We start from the raw sequence: 12,437 nt of genomic DNA, 5'->3' as shown, positions 1-12,437 counted from the left end.
GCTTAATGGAGACCTGTCTGATCGTTTTCTCCCATCATGTGGGTTGCGTCAGGGGGATCCCCTCTCCCCTTATCTGTTCTTATTTTGTGTGGAGGGCTTCTCCGCCTTGTTGAAACATGCTCAAGAGGAGAACAAAATCAAAGGAGTGTCCTTTGGAGGGGGCGGGCCCATGATTACCCATCTTCTTTTTGCCGATGACAGTGTAGTCTTCCTGGAGGGTTCACGAGAGAGCTTTGAAACGCTGCGATCAATCTTGCAGGACTATAAGGTGGCGTCGGGGCAAAAAGTCAACCTACAGAAATCGACGATTTTTTTCGGAAAGGATACTCAGGATGAGGTAAAACATGAGCTGAAGCAAGTAATAGAAATAGCGGAGGAAGCTTTGAGCGAGCGGTACTTGGGACTCCCTACGGTGGTGGGGAGATCAAAAGACGGGTCTTTCAAATATGTCAAGGATAGGGCCAAAGGGAAGGTTTCTGGATGGAAGGGGAAAGGTTTGTCGAAAAAGGCTAGGGAAGTGTTGGTGAAATCTGGTCTACAATCCACACCGACCTTCACCATGAGCTGCTTTCAACTCACGAAGAAAATGTGCGGGAATCTGTCATCTATCTCTTCAAACTTCTGGTGGGGTGAAGCGGACGGTCGTAAGAAGGTGCATTGGATTGGTTGGGAAAAAATGTGTACTCGTAAGCACAAGGGAGGCCTGGGTTTTCGGGACCCGGAGGCTTTCAACCAAGCAATGCTAGCCAAGGCGGCATGGCGATTGCTCCAAGTGCCGGACTCTTTATGTGGAAGGGTACTAAAGGCACGGTATTATCCTGATGGATCAATCCTGAATGCTACATGCCCCATTGGGGGCTCATATACTTTCCGGAGCATATTGCATGGCCACGACCTGCTTAACAACGGGCTGATATGGCGGATCGGTGACGGCTCTCGAATCTCCATCCACCATGACAACTGGATTCCGAGGAAAGGCAGCCTGAGGCCACTGGGCCAGATGTACATCAACGACATCACTCGAGTGGGGGATCTCCTCGAGGATGATGGCCTCTCGTGGGACAGAAACAAAATACAGGAGATGCCCCCCCCGGATGAAGCGAATGAGATACTACAAATCCCGGTGGGGGGCAACATGTTCCAGATTACTTGTCATGGAACTATACCAAAAACGGTATTTTCTCTGTCCGATCGGCGTACCACCTACGGATGAGCCAGAAGAGGTTGAGAACCGGACGGCCGGAGTCATCTTCCTCGGTGGCGGATCATAGGGCATGGATAAACCTATGGGATACAGTGGCGCCGGGCAAAGTGAAGATCCACATGTGGCGGCTGATTAGGAACGGGCAGGCGGTAGGAGCTGAACTGTTGAGAAGGAAGATCAAGCAGGGCGTCTTCTGTGTTGCGTGTGGCAGGGAGGAAACGATCCATCATCGCTTCTGGTGCTGCCATCATTCGGTAAAGTTCTGGAAGATAATGCATTCGGAGTTGGGGGTACCGGTGGCGATCCCGCCGGAGTCAGTCTACCCGTAGAGTGCGTTGTCGAGGTGGCTGCTGTCGTGGTTTGAGAAGGCGTCAGATGACGAACGCGCGGTTATGGTGCAAGGAACGTACGCGCCATGGCTTGCAAGAAACAATGCCCGTGAGGGTAAACGTATAGAAGAAGCTGAGGAGATTGCGCGCAGGGTTTTTCATCTCATGTGTGAGTGGCAAAGTATACATGGTCGCAAAAGCAAGCAGGGCCAGCCGGGTGTGAAGGAAAGATGGCACCCCCCGGAGGAAGGCTGGGTCAAAGTTAATGTCGACGGCGCTACGTCGAAGGGCGGCGAGAGCGGGGGTGCTGGGATGATTTTCAGAAACCATGAAGGCGCTTACTTGGGTGGAGCGTGCCACGTCCTCCCACTGGGGAGTGACCCGGCGAGGGTAGAGCTCCTTGCTTGCAAAAGAGCAGCTCAGCTGGCGCATGATCTGAACATAGCCAAAATCCACATAGAGATGGACTGTAAAGAGATAGTATGCAAACTTCAAAACAAGGAGAAGGATCTCTCAGCGCTGGGGCCGATCATGGAAGATGTCAAGCAAATTCTGGCGACGAGGGAAAGCTGGAAAGTTTCTTGGGCGCGGCCGGAAGCAAATAGAGCGGCTCACGCGTTAGCTAGAGAGGCGGTATCGAATAACTTATGCAAGGTGTGGCTGCATGTGCCCCCAGATTTCATTTTGCACTTTGTCTCAGACAAGATCCCTGAGTGGGAGGGTTAAATAAAGTTGTGATGAGTTTTTCAAAAAAAAACTCTTCTAGTGTATATGTCACTCAAGGAAGTGGAAATCATCGTCAGTGGGCATTGTTTGGCGTGGTGGCAACTGAGATCACCAGCGGAATCGAAATAAGAACGTAGAGACTGCTTGCCAACCAGGTTCCAGTACTAATTTGGTGCCTAAGGACTAATGCCAATGCCAGCGGAATGGATTGAATAACTCATCGAAACTGAAACTTGAACTGCTTGTTGTTTCATAACAGACGGCTTTATTTCATTTTAATTAATTAGTCAAGAATGTTCATACTTTTTTTTTGAGAAGAGAATGTTCATATTTGTTTTAGTCCATAGCTGTCGAATGGGGGCCCAATATCACCTACATTTTTGGTTGGTCAGCGGCCCAACCAACGACTGCACCGCTGCTTCCAGTACCAGTACAACTCCGCCCCCGTCTTCCTCCGCCTGACTAAAAAGGCTAGGTCTTGCCGCCGGCGGCGGCGGCGAAATGAACGCGGCCGAGGATGCCCGCCGCCGTACCACGCGCACGCGCACGCGCCTCCATCCACATACCCACGCGAGTGAGGCGGGCGAAGCAGTGGCCCGCCGCCGCAGCACGTGCCTCCATCCCCATCCCCAGATCCAGGCCAGTCACGACGGCGACGGAGTGGCCCGCCGCCGCAGCCCGCGCCTCCATCCCCAGGCCCACGCGATCGAGGAGGGCCAAGGAGTGGCTCTCCGGCGCAGCACGCGCCTCCGTCCCCATGTCCACGCGGGTGAGGAGGCATCCGGAGTTACCCGCCGCAGTCGCCGTCGTGGCCGCCGCGGAAGCTCGCCGGCGGGGCTGTCCTCGCCTCTTGAGGACGACGATCTCCTGTGGGAGATCCTCCTCCGCCTCCCGCCGGAGCCCTCCTCCCTGCTCCGTGCCTCCGCCGTCTGCAAGCGCTGGCGATGCGCGGCCACCGACCCCAGGTTCCAACGCCGATTCTGCCAACACCACCGGAAGCCGCCCCTCCTCGGCTTCTTCGAGCACAGCGTCGATGGTATCGTCTTCAAACCTGTCCTGGACCCTCCCGACTATATCCCTCCTCAGCGCTTCGACGTAAGACTCCACGGCATTGACAGTGGCCGTGGCACGGGGGTCAAACTGCTGGGGTGCCGCCATGGTCGCCTCCTCCTCATGCATTGGCAACAGGCAGAGCTTATTGTAATTGCTCCCATCACCGGCAAGAAGTTCTGCCTGACCGTTCCGTCCAAGTTAAGTTAACGGGGGACTGCTACCTTGATGGGGCGGTGCTCTGCGCTGCTGCTGACCATGGCCACGTGCACGGAAGCTTCCACTCAAGCCCATTCAAGGTGGTCTTGCTGTCGACGAGCGCCTACCGTCATGGTCCACAGCCCGCCTTTGCATGTGTTTACTCCTCGGAGATTGGCATGTGGAGCGATCTTATCTCAACGCCGACTCCATGTCAGCTTCATGGTGCTTATATTCATGGGTCACTTATTGGTAATTCACTTTACTGGATGTGCACTCACAGAATGTATATATTTGAGTTTGATTTGGATGGTCAGAGCCTAGCTTTGATCACAGCGCCTCCCAAAATAAATGAGGTCCGCCACAACTATGACGGTATGACCAACGTGAGATCATCCGGATGGTGAATGGTGTTGTTGGTCTTGCCATATTGTCTCCTTATTACCGTAGCATTCAAATGTGGCAGTGGAACGTCAATTGTCATGGTGATACCAAATGGGTGTTGTGCAAGTCCATTGAAATGAATAACATTCATGGGATCCCTCCTGGGGTTAGAGAGAGGCCAGAGTTGGTATTTAGACTGAGATATGCTGAGGATACTGGTGGTATATTTATATATGTGGGCTGGAGTGTCTATATTGTTCAACTCAAGTCGATGCAATCTTGGAAACTTTGTGAAACCCACTATGTTAATGGCCATCATCCTTTCAATAGTTTCTATATGCCAGGTGATTGTCTTCATTATTCCTCATATTGTATGAGTAACCTAGTCTTATTATGTTTGTATGTGAATGCTCAAATACCTTCGCTAGATAGATGTACTTATAGCCATATTGTTTCATTTATATAGCCATAATTTGTGTTATCATTCGATATAGTTGTCTTCATCCTTGGGAGATAACAAATCAAATGAAATGAGTAATAATATGATTTCAAATGTCAAATGGTTAACTCATTCAGCATGTTTGGAACCTCAGCTAGCTATATTCTTCTACCCGATATTGTTAATCTTGCTATTGCTCTTAACCCCCTAAAAGAACTTTGGTTGAACTGTACCTTCCGGAATAATAGTTTTCTTTGTCACTTGTTCAACACTGTCCTACAAGTGACATGTACATTTTTAACACACCTTTTCTCGCGTTAGTTATCTCTAATCAGGTCCTTAAATACTCAAAATGACTTTTGTTGGAAGTGTTTATGAGTTTTGGCATTTTTTTATCTTCTTCACATAAGGAGGGATACATTTACATGACATAAATTCTAGACTCTGCCTTGCTTTCGTATAAGCTAAATTCATTTTTTGGAGAGAGCTAAATTCTTCATTTCAGGTCGCTATGTATACATTATGCTGCTTTCAAGAATATTCACTGCAAAAAGCAACATATATAGTTTTGTTTATCTGTTACAATAAGTCAACTATAAAATATAAATATAAAAGTGAGCTGTCTTTCTTATATTTTTCAATTCATCTATGTACAGACTCACTGTTGTCTTTTCATGCTTATGCTTCTAGGCACAATCATTGCTCGTGGTTATGTTGGAGCTGAAATGTTGTGCAGTAGCGATACATAGGATGACTTTCGACCTTGATGTGCTAATGTGCTGAAACGGTTCATCAGGTAAGAAGATCTTCTGAATATACTTTTGTGGATTTTGAATTGTTTGATTTTCTCTTTAGAAGAAATATCTGCCGGCCACTGTGGGTAGCATGCACCCTTAAACTACTATCCATTCAGCTATAGCAATTCACGCTTGCTAATAAAACAGACAAGCAATTAAAATGGTGGTGTTGCCAAGTAAAAAGTGACACCTTTTCAACGATAAATGATATCCAGACGATTCAAATGTTGTACGCCGAGTTTTCTCTTGGCTTAGTTGTTCCAGAATCTAATAAGTTGAAAGCAATACATTAGTGGCCCAGCTTGTTATTACAAACACCAGTCACATTATTCAACTCGGTCACCCAACAAATTCATGTGAAAAGGCTGAAGGGTTTATTTTGTTGTCATTGGTATTCCTAGGAGATATAGCCAGTAATGTGACGAAAAAGCAATTTGGCTCCCGGATCCAGATGATCCCGGTATCTGGACCGACCAGGAGCATCGGGATGTGCGCTCAGCCTCCTATTTCATATGGTATTCGTTCGGCAGAATCTCCCCTGCTGGCCCACACAGCACATTTATTGCATGACGACAGCATCTACGGCCCATGTGGTACAGACGGACCTGGCCGGTGGTACACACGCCTGGATGCACCTGGGCCACTGGCAGAAAACGAACGATGCCGTCAGCCCCACTCCCACCCTCACCTAACCGGGGCCACAGTTATCTTCCTCCATACGCCTCCAAAAATATCCTCATCTGCACAGAGCTCCATCCACAGTTCCATCCTTATATGGTACAACCTGAAGCATGCCGACACTAAGATGAAGGAAAAGAAGCTGAAAAAGAAATAAAAGATGAAGTCTTGAGATGGTACAGTGGGCATAATCCTAACGTGCAGGCGACCTCACAGGGACTCAAGCAGATAGTTCAGAAACATATAGGATAATCCTTGTTTTCTTGACTTCAAATGACACGTGTCATCCTAATTGGTAAGAACTTGTTAGTGTAAGCATATCCTTGCAAAAAATTACAGCTATCCATGCATCTTCAAATGGCAGAAGTAAAATCTACTGAAGCACACTCACATTTATGAAACCCTCGTTTTCTAGTTCATCATCTGATAAACTTTCATCACTACCAAAAGAAACATAATCATTCAGCAGCCAGAAGACATTATGGATGCGATAAGTAACAATCAATGGGTCCGTCGTTCTAGCAATGATTGAAAAAACTGACCATTGTAGATTTGAACATGATTAGGAAACTTCCAATCGTCTTCCTGTGGATGATTTAAAAAGTGCCAACAAACATTTCTAGAAAAGTTGTTGGAAGTTTGATCGAATCATTGGAGAAGTCTGAACCATCTAGTATTTAGAGTCTTGATATTGATAAAAATTCTGAAACTGAAAAATTACACACCAGGAAAGAGGAAAACCCAATCACCAGGGATTGTCAAGTTGGCACAAGCCGAAGATGTAACAGAGATAGTAAGTACCATTCCTGCTTCAAAACCTACAACTTTCATGTTAATCTAACACATGTACAAATCCCTATAAATCTACAAAACAATGAGCCTGAAAATGAATGTAACCCAAAAGACCAAATCCTTCATGCGTGAATCCTTGTAAATTTATAAACAAACACCTCCCGAAATACAAACCATATCACATACCGAAAGAAAGGGCCACCCAACCCCATAGCAAGCACATTAGGACAGGGAAAATATCGATCAAAGAAACCCCCAACCCCAGCACCCCCACCGCGTCCTGAAATCTCGAACAGAAGAGAAAGAAAAGAAATGATCGGACGCAAAATCTCACCAAGAGCGCGCCGAATAGACGCAAGCAGCAGACACCGAAGAAAGCAGAGCAGCAGGAGAAAGTAGCAGACTACCCATGACCGGAACGACGACCACCGCCGGCGGGCCGACCCCCGACAACAGCAGCAAGGAGCCGCACAGGAGCACTCAGCACACAAGCACCTACCACCCTGACACAAATGCATCGCTCATCCCACGAGCACCGCACACCCTCACCGAGCAACTGTGCAGCCATCGACCAGCCCACACCCCATACAGAGAGGGATAGCAGAGAAACGCCCAGTCGCCCAACACAGGAAAAGAACGCCTCCAAAGGCTAGGAAAGGCCTACACATCAGCCTCGTAGAAACTGTTGATTGCCTCAGTGAGCCGATTCAGCAACGCATAAACTTGGAAGGGATTAGCATGATGATAACCATTTCCGCCAATTAAGATACTATGATTTTTCCATAAATATACGGGCCCTGACAACAAAGAACTTACAGAGCATCCACAAACCACTTCCTGCATACACTTTGTCTTCTCGGCATTCAGCCTACTTTTGCCGTACCTTATGCTGAAACCATGCTCCCATGAGTACGGGCTATAGAAATCATATGCTTTGCCCAATGAGTGAAATGTTAAACCAATAGCAAGCTCAACTACATGGTCCCCCAGTTTATCTGCATACTCCTTAATTGTCTGTTCCACTGCGCCGACTCTTTCACGACATGGAGCCCTATCCGGTGGCTGATTACCGATTCTCACCCTGCACTCCTGCAGCATGATAAGCATTTTTATTCATTGAACCAAACAGATGAATGCCCATCTTTCTATTTTTTCTGAACAACTAAATACTTCAGCTCCAGCACAGGCAAACACAAGCCTTACATTTCACATCTGTTTACAAACCAAGCTAGTTATATCTACTGCATGGCATTCCTTTTTATTTATTTTATCATTGCCCACTGAATCAGGGGATTTGTTTTCCAAACCTGACAGTGCAGTGCACAGCATAAGAAACTCATCCTACCTATGCTTAAAAAACAAAAATGCAATTTACCTCTTAGTCCACCCAGAGCCTCCATCGGCACTCTGTTCGATCTTGAATCAAAGCCTCCTGGTCCAAATCAAGATGTGCTTCAACACAGTCGTGTTCAATGGCATCAGCGTTGTCACCCTCACTCTCACTGTAAAAGACATGGCGTCGCCGCCGGCAGCAACACTTTCCTCGCGTGCATACAGCAGCACACTGGCCAAGTGAGCTCCACCCTAATCCGCAGATGACCGCCCTGCGAGACCCATTGGCGGAGTCTTCTTCCCCACGACCAGCCCCACCAATCAAACTCCACCAAGGCCACCACGCTAGAGGCTTCATCCGAGAAGATGGGCAACCTGCGTGCATTCAATCAAAGGCCTAAGCTTTTTCCCATGGTGGATTTGCGAATGGCAGTGACGAACATTTTGTACTACAAGTAGGGATTTCGTACCTGTCCATCGGAGAGACGGAGAAATCCATCGCCATGGCTGCGCCACCGCTAATCAGAGACACGCAGAAAAAAACAGCTTGCAAGGGTTCGTTAAAAACGAAACAGAGCCGAGCGGCCCTCGCGTCGCCCACGCAGGGCGACTCGAGGGGAACCCCAGCTGCCGCCGGCCGCCGCCCCTCCTCCCGGCCACCCCCGCGTCGCCGCCGCCGGAGGGCCGGCCGGCGAAGCCGCGCCGGACCCAGGGATGGCGGCGGCGAGGCCGTTCTCCCCCCTCCCGCTTCGCCCCACGCCCTTTTCCTCCACCGCTCCTCCAGATCCGTCCGTGTCAGCTCCGACGGCTTCCCCCGGCGGCGGGAGCGCCCTCCCCCGGCGGTGTTTTCCTCGCCAGCTGCTGGTGCGATGGGTCTCCCTCCGGATGCGGCTCCCCCCTGCTGCGTTGGTCCGGTCTGCCCCATTTGGATCTGGGCCACGGCCGGTGGTGTTGCTCTCCGGCCAGCTTGCCGTGGCGGCCGGGCGCGCCCTCCTTGCTGCGTCCACCCTCTACCCCGACCCCCACCCCTCGTCCCTCTGCCGTTGCCGGTCTCTGGTGGTCGCGCTTCAGCACCAGATCTGGCGTGTTCGGATGGCCTCGTCAACCGGCTCTCCGTGCTCTCTCGTTGCGGGCTCACGCTGCCCGCGGTGCACCTTGGCCTCGGCTCTGCGTGCTGCAGCCCGGTGTGTGCTGCTTCTTTGGCCCTCCGTTGCTCGCTTCACAGCTCAAGGCTACCTAGCGCTACGGTGGTGGTTGGCCGACTTGCTTCGGTTGCGAGGTGGAGGAGGCGCTGCCGGGTGAAAACTTCATCGACGATGACGGCTACAGCCGCCATTTTCCCTTCTTGAAGGCATCGAGTTTGGCATTGTTTCCCTCCCCCCCCCCAAGCTTCTCATATCCCGGGAGAAATCTCGGACTCGGGGTTCTCCATGTCAGATGGTGTCGACGTCTCTACGTCGTTTCCTCCTTGGGGGCATCTTCTTAGATTTCTTCTGCTTCGGGTGGACTCGCCTCTTGGTGCTTCATCTCCACCTCGGCTCTGATCCTGGCTGGCCATTGTTCTTGGCGACTCGAGTGGAGCTTGCTTGGACATCCTGGGGGGCCTCGACGACACGCTGCCCTTCCACCTCGGCGGCAGTACACCGGTGTTGCGCCCTTCGGTCTCGGTGGCGCGTTGCCTTCTCGGCTTCGCCGGCGGCACACCGGTGCCGCCGCTCGAACTCGGCTATCCGACGCTCTTCGTTCGCGCCAGTGATGCTTCTCAGTATGCTTCTTCTTTGGTGTCTCCTTTCCATCAGGGCTGTGCTTCATGGTGGCCCAGACGACGTTCGCGGGGACATCCTGGGGTGGCCTTGGCAGCACACTGCCCTTCGACCTCGGCGGCGGTACACCGGTGCCGCGCCCTTCGGTCTCGGTGGTGCGTTGTCTTTTGGCTTCGCCGGCGCACACCGGTGTCGCTGCATGAACTTGGCTATCCGACGCCCTTCGTTCATGCCAGTGATGTTCCATTGTGAGTTGTGGTCTGGTGCCCGCATGTTTCTCCCTAGGCCTTGTTGTGGTTCATTGTCAGAGGTGGAACAAGCTGCTCAGCGGAGCTCGCTACTCGAGATGTCGGTCTCCAGGGGTTTCGGTTTGGTACTGGTGCCAGCCTTCCCCTCCATTTTGTTTCTTCTAGTTTTGGGCTTTCTCTTGCCTTCCCTGTAATTTTCTTTTGCGCCTTTGGACGCTTACTTGTGTACTGACTGCCAAGTCACCTTCGAGTTGGAATATAACAAGCAGTGGGGTTTTTGGCCCCCCGTCAATCTCGAAAAAAAAAATCAGAGACACGCCCGCCCACGAGATTAGTGCGGCAGCGTGCGAGAACACAGCGGAGGCACCCGCCACCGCCCACCGGCTCTATTCTTCCTTCGATCCCCTTTCACCCAAAACAGTGGCCGAACCTGCTGGATGGGGATGGATACATCTTTTTTGCCTGGTCTGACCAGTGGGTCCAACTGAAGGAGTTGCCCGAACAAAAGGTTGCCCATATTCCTAGTGGGTCCAGATCACGGGCGCAACGAACAGATCATGACGGCGCTTCTGCGCCACAAACGGGCCGGCTTCGCAGCCGTTAACGGCCAGTGAACGGCGTTGCTAGCCGCTCTCTGACACTATACGTACATCTGCTTTTCCCATCCTTTTCTGTTCCCGTGTGTCCAGCTGAAAAATACACGGCACACATTCCCATGCAATCCTGGACGACCCAGATATCAGGTTCATCTGGATCCGGGAGCCAAAACTCCACTCCCGTAATGTGATACATCTCTTCTTCTTTTTGAGCGGATATGATATAGGTCTTCTTTATGTTGCTGAGCTGATCTTGAATTTGTAACACATGTTGTTCGTACACTGTTATATAGGTACTACTATTAGATTGTATATTCATCTGTATCGGGTTACTAACAGATTAACAATTTTATTTTCTCCAGGTGAAGAAAGGGTCGCTGCAATTGTTAGTTGTCACCGAGTTTGTCACATCACATCAGTGTGGTGGTGTCAGTGTTATAATGTTATCTGAAAAGACTTATCGTGCCTTAGTCTAGCAAGTTTCTATGTGGCAAGATGCTTTTAAATAGTTAATCCAGGGAGTTATTCGCCCTTCTCTTTAGCCAGGAGAGTTTCAGCCCTAAAGTATCACCTATACTTGCTACTTTTGTGTAGTGGTGAGAGTTTCTGAGCTGGTTTAAATGAATGATGCTGTAGGAACCAGAACCCTGAAACTGAGGTTGTTGCTGCTGTCTAGTATTTTGTAATGGTTGCTGCTAGCCTGCTACTTGCTAAAAACGGTGGCGGTGTTCTTAGTTTCCTATTTGTAAGAATTCCTGGCTTGTCGTTTCTGTGATGATTCTTTTTTGTTAAGTTCGACTTCCATGTTTTTATGACCCAACTTTATGTGGCTGAAACAGAGGTTGCTGTTGCTGTCTAGTATTTTGTAATGGCTGCTGCTAGCCTGCTACTTGCTAAAACTGTGGCGGTGTTCTTAGTTTCCTATTTGTAAGAGTTCCTGGCTTGTCGTTTCTGTGATGATTCTTTTTTGTTAAGTTCGACTTCCGTTTTTATGACCCAACTTTATGTGGCTGAAACAGAGGTTGTTGCTGCGTGTAGTGGTTCATATATTCATATATTTGCTGCTTGATTGTGAGTGACTGGAATTGGACTGTTTCATGTGTTTAAAGTGATCATGCATGTCTCCCCTCTCCCTATTAGTAAAGGAGAACTAATCCATATTTACTACGAATAGTTTGAGCATAAAAGAAAGCAAATAATATCAGCAGCAACTGAAGCAAAAGATTACTGTCCGAGACTCTGCATTTCTGAGATAGTGATATTGCATCATATGAACTGCTATATTCATGCTGACAAAGTTTTCACAGCAAGTACATGTATCGTTCGCCTATTTAATACTATCTCCATCCCATAATATAAGAACGTTTTTAACGCTAGTGTAGTAATATATATCTATATTCATGATTACACTTTAACCATTAGGCATCGTTATATAGCATTTGGAGTTCTCCGTCCTCTAAACTGCTGGTCATGGCCTACGCGTCATTCTGCCGCTCACCTGGGACGTGCTCTAGTTTCACTGATCCTCATTTGTAATTGACCTCCTAGGAGGAATGTATCAAAACTCTACCTTTTCAATGCAATGAAATGCAAAAGCCCTTTGCATTTTCTCGAAAAAAACTGCTGGCCATTACATGTTTCCGCACAAAAGTTAACACTTAACAGGAGTAGGGAAGCAGCATGGTGGATTGTTTTATTCTTGGTACAAGTACAAGCAGTGACTACAGCATCCAGTGAGTTAAGTGCATCATCTCACACATTACTACATCACAGATCAATATTTTCACTCACCCTCCTCTGAAATTGCAGTCACCTGGGATGGCATCACATATGGTAGGAATCATCTACATGTGTATGCCCCTGCTCGCAGAAGAATGGCCTAGACGGCATTTGCAGGCCAT

General features: G+C 49.2%; 1 protein-coding gene across 2 annotated transcripts; it reads left to right on the top strand.

Moving 5' to 3' along the window:
- The first annotated feature begins 2,696 nt into the window (after positions 1 to 2,696).
- Positions 2,697 to 11,971, top strand: LOC123174776 (uncharacterized). 2 transcript variants are annotated; one of them, XR_006487341.1, is made up of 3 exons: positions 2,708 to 4,235; positions 5,021 to 5,126; positions 10,899 to 11,971. XR_006487341.1 is itself a non-coding variant. In XM_044590087.1 (2 exons), the coding sequence occupies exon 1, from the start codon at positions 2,761 to 2,763 to the stop codon at positions 3,517 to 3,519; it is 759 nt and encodes a 252-aa protein (XP_044446022.1). In that variant the 5' UTR covers positions 2,697 to 2,760; the 3' UTR covers positions 3,520 to 4,235; positions 5,021 to 6,513. The 2 variants fall into 2 exon arrangements, 1 of the variants encoding a protein (XP_044446022.1); XM_044590087.1 differs by lacking the exon at positions 10,899 to 11,971 and having other exon boundaries at positions 2,697 to 4,235; positions 5,021 to 6,513.
- Positions 11,972 to 12,437: the final 466 nt, after the last annotated feature.

The sequence above is a fragment of the Triticum aestivum genome, unplaced genomic scaffold, assembly GCF_018294505.1.
Source record: "Triticum aestivum cultivar Chinese Spring unplaced genomic scaffold, IWGSC CS RefSeq v2.1 scaffold8878, whole genome shotgun sequence".
NCBI lineage: Eukaryota > Viridiplantae > Streptophyta > Magnoliopsida > Poales > Poaceae > Triticum > Triticum aestivum.
Note: the sequence above shows the minus strand (reverse complement) of the source record. Positions and strands in the feature narration are given on the sequence as shown.